Consider the following 14,936-nt stretch of genomic DNA (forward strand, 5'->3'; position numbering starts at 1 on the left):
CGAATAAGATGGCAACAGCTTTGTGCTGTCAGTGCTGGCAAGATCTAAAACTTCTGGTTTTGTGCAGTTCATCCTCAGCGTACGCCTGGACTATCGGCTTTCCTTCCTACTCTCCGTCTTCAAGAAGGAGTTTGTGGATGTCTATCCTATGGGTGATGCGGATGCAACACATCATACGGAACATGAGGGTAACTGATGTTTAGAAAAATGTACAAAATGAAACTGTTGTATGAATGTCAGAACCTACCTGCTAATCAAATAATCAATTAACAATCAATAAAATGACATTATAATCAAATAACAACATAACTATTCTTCTATTCTTCTGTGAACTAATCCCTCTATTCTATTTTTCATTTTTGTGTTTGTCCCAGAGCTTCGTTCTGGTGAGAGTGGCAATGTTTCATCATTTCTTGATTCTTAAAATGAATTCCTTAAAGATGAAGTGTGTAATTTTGTTTTTGATGTTAAAATACTTTCTCCTGTCGTCACTTAATATTCTTAATTTGCAAGACAACTATTAGTAAGCCATTTATATTTTGGAAAACCTATTTGATTTTGTGTAGTTCCAATTGATGACGCTAGTGGCACAGAAATAACACACTTCACCTTTAATGGAAGAGCATTTTAAATCTTATTAAATTTAGATTAGAAGTAGTCATGCTTGAATTTGTTTTCTGATTGTGTGTACTTATTAATTATTTATTTTTTTAAATATTTAAAATAGCTTCCATCAACCTCCAGCACATTGGAGAGCAGGCCGAGGCCATGTTTGGAATTGGGTATGTTAATGAGCAATTCATTCTATTTCCACATTACTGCTCATCAAAGTTAATACAGTGCTTGTGACAAATGACCTTTCTTTGACCTTTCTCTGACCGTACAGTAAAGGAAACAGTATTCTGGAAGTGGACGACGAAGGGGGACGAATGTTTCTGCGTGTTCTGATCCACCTCATTATGCACGACTACCCTCCATTGGTTTCTGGGGCCTTGCAGTTGCTCTTCAAGCATTTCAGTCAAAGACAAGAAGTCCTCCACACCTTCAAACAGGTAGAATGTACAGCCCGCTCAAACATATACAAACATCTTGCTTTTATTGGTCAAAGGATCAGGTCAGATCAAACATTTTCAGGTAAAGCACATTCCCAGATGTGCAACCATGCAGATCATACAATTCACATTTTATTGCTCATATGCATGTAGCAAATCACAATCCCAGTGCCACAAAAGTAAAAAAAAAACTCTTTCAATTGGTTGAAATGCAATCAGTTTTCAAGATCAAAATTGCTGATGACAGTTCTTCATCCTGCTGTTTGTTCTCTTCAGGTCCAGCTCCTTATTTCAACTCAGGATGTTGAAAACTACAAGCACATCAAACAAGATCTGGATCTTCTGCGCACCATGGTGGAGAAGTCTGAGCTTTGGGTTATTAAAAAAGGTAGCTCTGGGGGAGATGGGAAGAAAGACAAGAAAGACAAAAAAGAGGCTGCACCGGTGAGTCATGCACTGAGGTATGTGGGATTGTGTTTATCAGAATAATTAGGTGAAAGAAGCTCATGTTTCTTTTCTTTTTCATGCAGGTGTCTCCAGAGGAGGAATCAGATACTAAAAAACAGAAGGTTGAAAAGAGCAATGAAAGCTACCAGAATGTCAAAGAGGTGATGTTCTTAGTGTATTTCTTTGTTGTTCAATAATAAATTAATTACAGTGGGAACCAAAAGTCTGAAACGTTATATTACACCACCGTTTAAAATTTTGGGGTCAGTAAGAATTTTGTTTGGAAAGAAATTTATACTTTTAGGATGCATTAAATTGATCAAAAGTGACAGTGAGTATCTACAATGTTACAAACGATTTCTATTTCTAATAAATGCTGTTCTTTTGAACTTTCTGTTACTCAAAGAATCCTCGAAAAATGATTTCCACAAAAATATTAAGCAGCGCAACTGTTTTCAACATTGATAATGATAATAAGAATCAGCATATTAGATGATTTCGGAAGAATAATGTGACGCTGAAGGCTGGAGTAATGGCTGCTGAAAATTCAGCTTAAATTTAGAATAAATCACATTTTAAAATGTATTAAAATTGTAAAAAGTTATTTGAAATTGTAATAATATTTCACAATATTACTGTTTTTTTTTTTTTTTTTTTTTTTTTTTTTTACTGATAAAATAAATGCAACCTTGGTGAGCATAAGAGACTTCTTTCATAAACATTAAAATAATTTACTGACCCCAAACGTCATTCTATTCTATTCTATTCTATTCTATTCTATTCTATTCTATTGTATTATATTATATGAAAGACTTTTGTATACACATTTATGTATACGTTATATATATATATATATATATATATATATATATATATATATAGTACTCAATATACAGTAGTATACAGTACAGTCCAAAAGTTTGGAACCACTAAGATTTTTAATGTTTTTAAAAGAAGTTTCGTCTGCTCACCAAGGCTACATTTATTTAATTAAAAATACAGTAAAAAACAGTAATATTGTGAAATATTATTACAATTTAAAATAACTGTTTTCTATTTGAATATATTTCACAAAGTAATTTATTCCTGTGATGCAAAGCTGAATTTTCAGCATCATTACTCCAGTCTTCAGTGTCACATGATCCTTCAGAAATCATTCTAATATGCTGATCTGCTGCTCAAGAAACATTTAATGTGTACAATTGTACAAAATATTTGTGTACAATATTTTTTTTCAGGATTATTTGATGAATAGAAAGTTCAAAAGAACAGTGTTTATCTGAAATCTAATCTTTTGTAACATTATAAATGTCTTTACTGCCACTTTTGATTGATTTAATGCATCCTTGCTGAATAAAAGTATTCATTTCTTTAATTTCTTTTCAAAAAAATAAAAATAAAAATTCTTACTGACCTCAAACTTTTGAACGGTAGTGTATAATGCTACAGAAGCTTTGTATTTCAGATAAATGCTGTTCTTTTGAACTTTCTATTCATCAAGGAATCCTGAAAAAAAAAAGTACACAACTGTTTTCAACATTGAAAATAATCATAAATGTTTATTGAGCAGCAAATCAGCATATTAGAATGATTTCTGAAGGATCATGTGACACTGAAGACTGGAGTAACGATGCTGAAAATTCAGCTTTGCATCACAGGAATAAATTACTTTGTCAAATATATTTAAATAGTACACAGTTATTTTAAATTGTAATAATATTTCACAATATTACTGTTTTTTACTGTATTTTTAATTAAATAAATGTAGCCTTGGTGAGCAGAGGAAACTTCTTTTAAAAACATTAAAAATCTTAGTGGTTCCAAACTTTTGGACTGTACTGTATATAAATTTGGATGCAAAATAATGGCATAGATGGGTGGAAACTTGTTAAATGAACAAACCAATATTTAAATCTTTTCTCTGATCTCCAGATTCTAGAGCGTTTGAATAAAATGTGCAGTTCAGGTGTATTTAAGAAGCAACAGAGGCTGTTGAAGAACATGGGCGCCCACAAAGTTATGCTGGACTTGTTGCAGATCTCCTATGATCGGGTTTGTAGTCTTTGTAAAACAGATACAATCTGTACTAGATATGAAGCAAGGTCTTGAAATTGTCCCTAAACTCCTAATTTTTTTTCTGTTAACAGAATGACACCAAAATGCTGGAGATCATCAAGTACACGCACCTGTTCCTGCAGAAGTTCTGCACAGGGAATCTGGAGAATCAGACACTCCTCCATAAACACCTCAACCTCTTTCTCACACCTGGGGTGAGTGCAAAGCAAGGAGGATAAAAAAAAACATATCTTAAAATAGCCTAAGATGTTTTTCATTTTTGTTCATTGTGTTCCTGTTTGTTTTTCTCTCTCTCAGCTCCTAGAAGCAGAAACAATGCAGCAAATTTTCAGTAATAATTTCCAGCTCTGTTCTGAGATCAGTGAGTCTGTGCTGCATCATTTTATCCATTGCCTGGCTACACATGGCCGCCACATTCAGTACCTCAACTTTCTGCACACCATCATTAAGGCAGAGGGGAAATATGTGAAGAAATGTCAAGACATGATCATGACTGAGGTTTGTGATTTGTGACTAAAATAAAGCAAACTTGAATTATTGTACAGTATGTATTCAATTTAACCATTTGTTTAACCATTTAACTTAAAATAATAAAAAACAGTACTGAATTAAAATGTACATATATTGGAGACCATTTGTTGTAGGGGATTTAATTTATTTATTTGATGGGTTGGTATCATGTTATATAAGGTGCTTACTGTTATTATGATTTACAATGTATTTTGTTAGATTTATCATTTTATGATATTCATTTTTACATGTTACTATTCTTATTTATGTAATGATTCCAAGGAAATGTCAGTTCAGTTCAACTGGTGGTATATACTGTCAGATGACTTCTCTTTTCACCCTTAGCTTACAAGTGCAGGTGATGATGTGGTCGTCTTCTACAACGATGACACGGCATTCGACACCATGGTGGAACTGATGACACAGTCGCGGGAAGGGGTGAAGGACGACAGCCCTCTGCGGTACCATATTTCTCTGGTAGAGCTGCTGGCTGCATGCGCGGAGGGCAAAAACGTCTACACTGAGATCAAGTGCACATCTCTGCTGCCCCTAGAGGACATGGTGAAAGTAATCACACATGAAGACTGTATCACAGAGGTAAACAGATGATGGCAGACAAATTAATTGATTTATTTACAGTAGCATTTATAGCATGAACATATTTGCTAACAAAAGCCAACGCCTGTTGCATATTATGTATCAGAAAGATCAGGAATCTCCTCTGTGTCGTGCAGGTGAAAATTGCCTATGTAAACTTTGTGAACCACTGCTATGTAGACACAGAAGTGGAGATGAAAGAGATCTACACCAGCAACCACATCTGGAAACTGTTTGACAACTTCACTGTAGATATGGCCAGGGTGAGTCCACTGTAACACTGATGCTGTCTAAGATGTGTTTTACTGAGTGGAGTTTCATTTAACTTAGTTTCATTTGAATTTCAGGTGTGCTCCAACCGTGAGAAACGCATGTCAGACCCTGTGCTAGAGAAGTATGTGATTCAGGTGGTTTTAGACACTGTAACTGCCTTCTTCAGCTCTCCCTTTTCAGAGAACAGCACCAGCACAGAGGTGAGACATCATTCATAGTCTAATTTCTGTTTAATTTGTTGCACATCCCTCTTTTCTTCACTGTGAGTACCATAGATTATTAGGGCCCAAGCACTGAAAGTGAAAGATTCTGTCATGCATTCTTTAAAGTGCATTTTAAAAATTTAGTGCAACAAATTAAACTGCTAGAACTAAAATTTTTGGTCAAAGAATAATGGCATAAAATATCTCAAATATACCCAGAACTAATCACACTTAATTATAGAATGTTTCAGGTTTCCCATTTTAAAAATTAATGATATTCTAAAGGTATATTTGAATATCAAATATAGTAATATAACTTATAATATAGGGTATATTCTATTCTAAAATAAACTAATTTATAAAGTATTTTCTGAAATAACCAGAAACTGTTTAGAAACGCAAAAATGTTGCGACACTTTTTTCAGAGAAAGACCTCACCCACAGGAATTGCATAACCTAAAGTTCATCTTTTGCTTTTACAAACTGGAGAATGAGTCTACATTTTACTGCAGAATATTTTCTGTTATAGTTACTGGCAGTGTGTCACAGATGCTGTGGACAATATTTAACACAGAATATTACCTCCTGTTCAAAGGTTTGCGGTCATTAAGATGTTTTTAAAGAAGTCCTTTATGCTTATTAAGGTTACATTTATTTGATCAAAAATACAGTAAAAACAGTAAAATTGTGAAACATTCTTACAATGTAAAAATAACAGTTTTTCTATTTTAATATATTATAAAATGTATTTAATTCTGGTAAAAGCTGAATTTTCAGCAGCCATTCAGTATCACATGATCCTTCAGAAATCATTCTAACACTGATTTGGAGGACAAGAAACATTTCTAATTATTATCAATGTTGAAAACCATAGTGCTGCTTAATATTTTTGTCAAATTTTTATTTTCTGTGTTGTTTTAATAGACAGTTCAGAAGAACAGCATTTATTTGAAATGGAAATAAAGATTGTAAATTTCTTTACTGTCACTTTTGATTAATTTAACGCGTCTTTTCTGAAAAGTATTCATTTATTTTTAAAAATCTTACTGACCCTAAACTTTTGAACAGCATTATAAATTTGACTGTATGCAAGTTATTTTTAGAGAAGTAGATAACTTTATTGAAGGACTAATAAGATAAACATGACAGCTGAAATATTATGTCTATCATATCACATAAAAATGACTTTCCGATTTCATCATGTCTTCTTTCTCTTTCTCATTTTCTCTTTCTTTTGTCTCATTCAGGCTCATCACACCACTGTAAAACAGCTGCTACAGTCTACTATGCGTCTGTTAGATTGTCCCTGGTTACAGCCACAACAAAAAGCCCAAGTAGAGTCATGCATACGAACTCTGGCAATGACGAGTACGTCAACCTGCTCTCTAAGAGAATAAATCAATTCTAAGGGCTTTTTTAATTATTTTACAAGCCTAAAATGTGGCATGAGTTTCTGTTCTTATACAGTTTTTGAAGTATGATGAGACAACTTATTTGTTTACCTGACTGTCCACACAGTAAAGAGTCGCTCCATTCCTCTGCCAGTGGAGTTGGAGGCTCATGTCAACATGATGTTGAGTCACAGTAACTCCCTCTCACTGTCCCGCTCCGGCCACAGCAACAAAAACCTGTCACGCCTCACACGGGCTGCTGCTCCCACCAATCCCTGGGACTACAAAAACATCATTGAGAAACTACAGGTACCTGTGTGTGTGTGTGTGTGTCTGTGTGTATGTCTGAAAAAGAAGCATCATGCCCATTCAAGCTACTTCAGATTTTGGAAACAGGTGACTTCCAAAATAAATTATTTTAATCGTTAGAAAATTAAGTTGCTAGATAGATAAAAAAAAAAATACTGAGATCTTGCCTAGGGCACCAAGTTAGCACCCTCAAAAAAGGTGCATGACACCCCTGGACTGTAAAGCATTCAACACAATTCATGCTTGAATAGATTCTTTGGGTCATATTTCTATCAATAAAAATGTATTAATGTTTCTGTAACACTGCTGTTAGGATATCATTAACACACTTGAGGAGCGTGTGATGCCATTAGTTAATGCAGAGCTGTCAGTGCTGGTGGATGTGCTGCACCAGCCTGAGCTGTTGTTCCTGGAAGGCACGGATGCTCGAGCTCGCTGTGAATCAGGAGGCTTCATATCTAAGTGAGTCCCTAAACTATTAGGGATCAGTCAAAAAACAGAGATTATATTGCATCAATGCAATATTACTGTTTGTGAGTATGTGTCTTCATCATCTCACTCCTTTTACTCTGTCCAGATTGATTCAACACACAAAGGCCCTCATGAATTCAGATGAGAAGCTCTGTATCAAAGTCCTCAGAACCCTACAGGAAATGCTCATTCGTGATCTGGATTTTGATGAGAAGGTGAGATTAGATAATAAGGTAACACTTTACAATAGGGTTTCATTAGTTAACTACATTAGTTAACATGAACTAACTATGAACAATACTTTTATAACATTTATTAATCTTAATGTTAATCTCAATTCATTTTTAAGATAAAAAATTATATCTGTTAACATTAGTTAATGCACTGTGAACTAACATGAACATTTTTATTAACTGACATTACCATAGTTTAATAAATGTTGTAATAATATATTGCTCATTGCTGGTTTGTTAATGCATTAACGTATGTTACAAATGAGACCTTATTGTAAATTGTTACTGATAATATTAATAATAATATCTTAATGTAATCAAATAATTTCTTATGCAAATGTAAATGATCAAATTAACTAATATGAACTTGAAGTTAAAAAAATTAATGTATACATTCTAAATATTTATTTATTTGTTTATTTAAATTTGTAAAGTATTAAACTTTATATTCTAAATGTATATTTTAAATATTAAATATTAAGTGTAATAGTATGAATTAGGATATAAGGTATATTCTAAGTAAGCTAAGGTATATTCTTAAATAATCAGAAATATTTTAGAGACATAAAATTATTACAGCACATTTTACATGGAGAAAAACATCACCTACAGGAATTGCATAACTTGAAGTTCATCTTTTGCTTTTGCAAATTGAGGAATGAGTTGAAATTATTTTCTGTAGTAATTGAAAGTGCACTGAAAAAAAATTGTTGTAGAAACAATTTTCACTCAGAAATTGCCAAACAATCTTACTTCAATAATCTTTGTTTTATTTACAACTTTGAAAAATCTTTCTTTACAGTGTTTATCTCAGATGCTGCGGACAGATTTTAACCAAGAATATTCCTTTGTGCTATTTCCAGAGGTTAGCAAAAAAACAACAACAAAAAGAACAAAAAACAAAGAACAAAAAAAAAAAAAAAAAAAAAAAACAAAACAAAAAAAAAACCCTATTGTTTCTGACTATAATTGGTTTAATTTTACAAGTCAAAGGGAAGTCACTGTTTAGATGGGTAAAGGTGTGTGTGAACAGTGAGCATCTATTAAATCAATGTTGTCTTTTGCAGGGCTTTGCCTTAAGAAAGGTGTTACTCCAGAATTACCTCTACAACAACAAAAAGAACATAAAAGCAGAGCTTGTTGAACACGGAGGAGGTAATTTTAAATACTTATATATAAATAATACATTTATATAAAATATATCTTGTGTAAGCTTTAAATTTAGATTTAAATATTAAAGAAAGTAAACGAATGAATGAAAAATGGATAGAATTAAGAAATATCACGCGAGCAAGAGTGCCGACTTTTGACTGGTAGTGAAATTGGATCAGCAAAAAACATTCTTTGTGGACTTGCTTACATTTTGTGTAAAATGGTGGTGTCTGTGTATGTGAAGGTGTAGAGGGAGAGAGAGACTGGCTGGCAGTTGCAGCATTACAGTGTCGTCTGGACAAAGAAGGTGGCACCAAACTTTTCACAGACCTCATAACCAGCAGTAAGAATGAGAAGATCTTCCAGGAGAGCATTCAGCTTGCCATCTGTCTGCTAGAAGGAGGCAACACAGAGATCCAGGTAGGGAAGCCGCTGTCATAACAATATTTAGTTATACCCATTTTTCTATATAAATGTTTTCCTGTGCATATTTATAACAGAACTCCTTCTACAAACTCATGATGGGAGACAACAAGTCAGAGAAATTTTTTAAAGTGCTGAATGACCGCATGAAGAATGCACAGATGGACGTCAAATCCACCATCTCTGTCAATGTGGGGGAAATGACCAATAAAGCCAAAGATGACAAAGATCTTGAGACAGGTAATTAAAAATTAAAATTTCAATATGCATTTCTAATAAATGAAACAAATGAGTCTATGTACATTGCTGGCTCTAACAATGGTTTCCTTCAGGTGTAGTACCTTCCTTTGGCCAATATGAGCAGCAATTTCAAGCCGAGCAACAGGAAGTAGAAACAGAAATGGGCCCCTCTGTCACCATCATGAAACCCATCCTGCGCTTTCTACAGCTGCTTTGTGAGAACCACAATCAGGACCTTCAGGTCTGAAAAACCCCAGATTAACAATAAATTTAGAATCAGATCCAATGATCATGTCATCTAGGATGATTTGAGAATGATCCGAAGAGAATCTTGTGCTTCGATGTAATCTGGAAATTGGACCTTTAGAATAAAGTAGTTCACATGCTCAGTGTCACAAATTGTTTTTAGTCGCCTAGAAATAGTGAATAATTTAAAATATTTCTGATTTTTGCTCTATAATGTTTTACATTTTTCACAGCCCTAGATCTTTGTTTATTCTCAGGTTTAGACAAAAAAATAATCCCAAATGTTTAGTGTAGTCCAAAGACTATAGAATAACACAAGATGCGTCACTCGTATTGTTTTGAATGGGAGAAAGTGCAACGCGCAATATGTCGGAATAAGTCCCGCCTTCTAAATAAGAGTTATCGCGTCACTGCAGCTGCCATTAGAAGCTCCGGTTCCTATAGAAACAGTCAGACTCGCGCCTCCGAAATGAGACACAAGAGACACGCACTTAGGTCTGCGCATACGCATTAGCGTGATCCAGCCTGAAAAATACAGTTTTTATTTTTGTCATGATTCGAGCGTTTAGAAACAAAATTTATGAGACAGTTGATGTCACATTTCATTGGTGATTTCAAATATGAATTTTAATTGAAAGCTTGGTGAACAGCTTTGGAGAAATTTATGTTTCCCCATTCAAAGAGATTGCTTGCATGCCCATGAAATGACTTGTCTTAAAGGGACTTTGGTGTAGTCTCAGGCTGTTGGACCCAACTTTACATAAATTATTAACCCCATTCTATGGGGTATCTTTTTAGTATTTAGTATTACTTACAAAATAATACTAAATGATTTATTATTTAAATTATTTATTATGTCATTTAATTGTTCTGTTTGTTCAATTTAAAAAAATCCTCATTCTTTGCTCTAGAATTTTCTTCGCTGTCAGAACAACAAAACAAATTATAACCTGGTGTGTGAGACACTCCAATTTCTGGACATTATGTGTGGGAGTACGACAGGTGGGCTGGGTCTGCTGGGTCTTTACATCAATGAGAACAATGTGGAGCTGATCACACAGACCCTGGAGACCCTCACAGAATACTGCCAGGGACCATGCCAAGAGAACCAGGTGAGATTATCAATTGCTAATACTGGAATTATTTTATATAAAAACATTTTTGGCCATAGATGCTTTTATTAATCCGTGGCTGAGAAGTTGCTTAATTAGTACTTGAAGGGATAGTTCACCCTAAAGTGAAAATTAATACCCTTCTTTCTTTTTTGAACCACAAAAGGAGAAATACTGACCTTGACCATTGGTCCTCTGTGCACGGCTATGAGACATGCATGTTTGTGAGACTATTATTGGCTCCAGCTCACCCCAAAAAAGCTTGTGAAAAAAATGTGACATGAAATACAATGCATTTACTTTCTTCTCTGACTGTCATCTGACAATCTGAGTTTCTCTCTGGAGATATTTAACTCGGTGAAGAAAATACACAGATTTCTAGGCATTGTATTTCATGTCATGTTTTTATTTCAGAGCACAAAAGACCAGTGGCCAAGGTCAGGATTTTGGTTAAAACATTACATTTCGTTTTTTTTTTTTTTTTTATACCAAACCCCATTGTATACGCCGAGAATACTTGGAATATACAGCATGTGCTGCATGGTATAACTCTGATACTTTTGTGTCTTTTTAAAAAGCTTGATTCTGGTCGCTATTGACTGCCATTCAGAAAAAATACTTACAATTCATAAAACCTTTTTTTTTTTGTCTCTCTAAAGACATGCATTGTCTCTCACGAGTGCAATGGCATTGACATCATCACAGCCTTGATTCTGAATGATATCAGTCCTCTCTGTCGTTACCGTATGGAGTTGGTGCTGCAGCTCAAGGTAAAGATGAAGTCATAATGCACAACACAGGCTCTGCTTTAATCATAAAAATCATTTTCATCACTCTTTATAACTAATATGTGACTTTTGTCAGGACAATGCTTCTAAGCTGCTCCTCGCTTTGATGGAAAGTCGTCATGACAGTGAGAATGCAGAGAGGATCCTGTTTAACCTTCGACCCCGCGAACTGGTCAGTTTGGCTGTGTCATGTGTATTAGGTGTATGAAGTTTAAAAGTAATATTTTAACAGTACTGTGTTGCATGTGTTTAGGTGGAGGTGATAAAAAAGGCTTACCAGCAAGAGACTGAATGTGAGGATGGAGAAGTGTCACCAAGGGAAGTTGGACACAACATCTACATCCTGGCACTACAGGTGGACCACTGCATCATAATGACATACTGTTTGCTTTTATAATATATATATATATATATATATATATATATATATATATATATATATATATATATATATATATATACACAGTCAAACCAAAAATTATACAGACACTAGATATAATTTTTTTACTAGTGGGTGCAGGACACTATAATTCATTTATGTAAGTGAGGATAGCAAAATAAACTGTGACATATTATACCCAAACATTCTTCATACAGTGGACTACCTGTAAAATTGATAAAAATTGGGACCAAAAATTATTCAGACACTTAGACCTGACCATGATTTGCTTAAGTGTTATCTGACATAATTATGATTAATTTTTTCTGACACAGTTTAACTCTGAGATCTTGTAATATTTTATAACCTTTTTTTAAACTATAGCGAATAAACTGTAAAAATGAATTAAATGTTCAAGGTGTCTGAAAAAACAAAAACCTTGAAATCAAATTGTGAAATGTAATTGTTTCTTTATAAATTATTTAATATTACTTTGGCTGGCAGTTGTAAAGACCATAAAGTTTCAATGTTGCTTTTTTTGCAGCTTGCCCGACACAATAAATCACTCATCACACTGCTTAAACCACAAAAGAAGACAAAAGAGGAAGAAGAGGAAAGCATCTCATCTATGGTAACTTATGGACTGTACTTTTTATGAAGCAATTTTTTAATATTTACCAAAAAAATACATTTGTGAAACATCTCAAGTCTGTCATTTTCTGTTTTTGAGTTTTTGCTTGTTTCTATTGCAGCTCAACTTGAACAAGCAGCAGCAGGAGGAGCAACAGGAGGATCCATTAGAGCACTATGACCATCAAACTGCTCAGATTGAGGTATTTGGAAAAAAAGATATGTGTATTATATATTAAGGGTGTAACATTTAAATTTCTCACGGTTTGGTTGTATCATGAATAAATAAAGGTTTTGTGGTTATTTGGGTGGAGAAATTGAATAAATTACATTTGAAATAACACTGCATAGTCTTCGCTGTATAAATTAAATAAAGATTAATCCTTATTAAAATTTCAAAAGTTATTCAGTCAATAGCTGTGAGTGATTTCTTAGTGTTTTGTTGTTTGATTAACATTAAAAACAGACAGCAGCAGGAATATTAGGCTGTTGTCACTAAAACATAATGCATGGATCCCAATACTGTATAGTACTGTACATTATAAATACTGTACACATTCGTTGTCTTTCTCGACTGTTTACATCAGGTGCATTGAGTGTACGAGACCCGATTTCACGTGACGGTGTGCACTGCATTTTTTTAAAAACTTGTTCTCCCCTTCCAGCTAGGCGAAAGTATAAACAAGGCTTGAGACGCGGCTTTCCTTGTGTGCTCTTCGGATTTGTGTGCATACAAAACTTCTCACACAGCCTGTGCGAGTTCTCTTTCGTGTCTTCTTGCACTTGAATGCTTATATTGGCAAGGCTTAAAAACGCACAAATGGTACAATTTTGTGATGATGCAATGCAACACTGGCCCGATTGGAACTGTGACATTTCTGTCAACTGTCCAGAGTGTCTTTTAAGCTAGCCCCGGGCCATCGGGCAGTTCTTATTGACAAACCCCCCTGCCCAGCACTTTCATTATTGTTTTGTGTCTGTCCGAATTAGTACTGAGTGTCTGTTTAAACACAGAAGACAATGTGTGCTGTTTCAGTCTCACCTCAGTCAACACCCGGGTGATGCCGGCATAAGTGACTGGTCATGTAGGAGCATACGGCTCTCGCATCGAACAAAGTTTACAAAGAGTGACCGTTTTGTCCACGTTTTTTGACCATCGCTGTTATAACACATTGGGAAGCCAGAATGTTCTCAAACAGGAGATTTATATGATGCAGGCGGCGGTTGTGAAATAATTTTCGTTTGTATGTCACATGCAGATTGTGCGGGAGGACCGCAGCATGGAGCAGATTGTGTTTCCTGTTCACCCCATCTGCGAATTCCTGACGGAGGAATCAAAGTTCCGCGTGTTTACCACCACAGAGCAGGACGAGCAGGGCAGCAAGGTCACACACTTCTTCGAGCAGACCTCCTTCTTGCACAATGAGATGGAATGGCAGAAAAAACTTCGCAGTAAGTATTTGGCCTGGTGTGGTGTGGCTTAGTGTCTAAAGAGCTGACACCCAAAAATGATGGCAGTACAAATTAGGGCTGCACAACGATTAATTGTGATTAATCGTTTGCAAAATAAAAGTCTGTGTTTACGTAATATATGTTTGTGTTCTTTGTATAATAATTATGTATATATAAATACACACACATACATGTATATATTTAGGAAAAATGTTATATTTATATATAAAATATTTATATATAATATAAAATATATATAAATATATATATTTATTTATACATGCATATATTTCTTAAATTTATACATGTATGTGTGTGTATTTATATATATACATAATTATTATACACAGAACACAAACATATATTACGTAAACACAGACTTTTATTTTGCAAACGATTAATCTTGATTAATCGTTGTGCAGCCCTAGTATAAATTTCTACAAAAATGTGCTTGAGCAAGGAGCTTTACACCAGGTCTGATGTTTGTGTGTTTTAGGCATGCCAGTGCTGTACTGGTTCTCTCGCCGAATGTCTCTCTGGGGCACCATATCATTCAATCTGGCTGTGTTCATCAATCTTATTATTGCTTTGTTCTACCCACATGACTCTGGTCACTCTGGTATGTATACGTGTACATTACCTGTTGGTAGCTACAGACTATTGATTGTATTATATTAATAAATGCTACATTTTTGCATTAGTTTCAAAGCACTCAATTATTGGACCAACAGCTTTTCCATGTAGTTTTAACAGTCTCTTGTGCCTCCAGGCAGCATAGACTCTTCGTTGCTGATTATGCTGTTCTGGTGTTTCGCTGGACTGGCTGTTTTGGGCCTGTTGTTCAAGCGCTATGGGTTCCAGTCCCTCACCGTCGCCATCACCCTGCGCTGCATTTATCACTTCGGCATTGGGCCAAGTCTCATCCTGCTGGGTGCTCTAAATGTAAGTGTTA

The 14,936-nt window shown here is 34.7% G+C and overlaps 1 protein-coding gene across 3 annotated transcripts in view; it reads left to right on the plus strand.

Annotated features, from left to right (window-relative positions):
• Positions 1 to 14,936, plus strand: part of itpr3 (inositol 1,4,5-trisphosphate receptor, type 3) — a 37,045-nt gene that overhangs the window by 17,187 nt on the left and 4,922 nt on the right. The window contains exons 23-52 of one of the 3 annotated variants that reach the window (XM_048208973.1): positions 68 to 188; positions 375 to 386; positions 728 to 782; positions 887 to 1,052; positions 1,329 to 1,496; positions 1,583 to 1,660; positions 3,432 to 3,551; positions 3,647 to 3,769; positions 3,873 to 4,073; positions 4,431 to 4,682; positions 4,820 to 4,945; positions 5,030 to 5,155; positions 6,406 to 6,526; positions 6,677 to 6,858; positions 7,172 to 7,320; positions 7,436 to 7,544; positions 8,365 to 8,427; positions 8,630 to 8,717; positions 8,959 to 9,134; positions 9,215 to 9,377; positions 9,470 to 9,618; positions 10,535 to 10,735; positions 11,395 to 11,505; positions 11,600 to 11,695; positions 11,777 to 11,878; positions 12,447 to 12,533; positions 12,655 to 12,735; positions 13,792 to 13,984; positions 14,481 to 14,603; positions 14,754 to 14,926. In XM_048208973.1, the coding sequence (XP_048064930.1) occupies positions 68 to 188; positions 375 to 386; positions 728 to 782; positions 887 to 1,052; positions 1,329 to 1,496; positions 1,583 to 1,660; positions 3,432 to 3,551; positions 3,647 to 3,769; positions 3,873 to 4,073; positions 4,431 to 4,682; positions 4,820 to 4,945; positions 5,030 to 5,155; positions 6,406 to 6,526; positions 6,677 to 6,858; positions 7,172 to 7,320; positions 7,436 to 7,544; positions 8,365 to 8,427; positions 8,630 to 8,717; positions 8,959 to 9,134; positions 9,215 to 9,377; positions 9,470 to 9,618; positions 10,535 to 10,735; positions 11,395 to 11,505; positions 11,600 to 11,695; positions 11,777 to 11,878; positions 12,447 to 12,533; positions 12,655 to 12,735; positions 13,792 to 13,984; positions 14,481 to 14,603; positions 14,754 to 14,926 (3,915 nt within the window). The remainder of the gene's footprint in view (positions 1 to 67; positions 189 to 374; positions 387 to 727; positions 783 to 886; positions 1,053 to 1,328; positions 1,497 to 1,582; positions 1,661 to 3,431; positions 3,552 to 3,646; positions 3,770 to 3,872; positions 4,074 to 4,430; positions 4,683 to 4,819; positions 4,946 to 5,029; positions 5,156 to 6,405; positions 6,527 to 6,676; positions 6,859 to 7,171; positions 7,321 to 7,435; positions 7,545 to 8,364; positions 8,428 to 8,629; positions 8,718 to 8,958; positions 9,135 to 9,214; positions 9,378 to 9,469; positions 9,619 to 10,534; positions 10,736 to 11,394; positions 11,506 to 11,599; positions 11,696 to 11,776; positions 11,879 to 12,446; positions 12,534 to 12,654; positions 12,736 to 13,791; positions 13,985 to 14,480; positions 14,604 to 14,753; positions 14,927 to 14,936) is intronic. The other 2 variants (XM_048208974.1, XM_048208975.1) reach the window with 2 other exon arrangements.

Source organism: Megalobrama amblycephala, linkage group LG12 (assembly GCF_018812025.1).
Source record: "Megalobrama amblycephala isolate DHTTF-2021 linkage group LG12, ASM1881202v1, whole genome shotgun sequence".
Lineage (NCBI taxonomy): Eukaryota > Metazoa > Chordata > Actinopteri > Cypriniformes > Xenocyprididae > Megalobrama > Megalobrama amblycephala.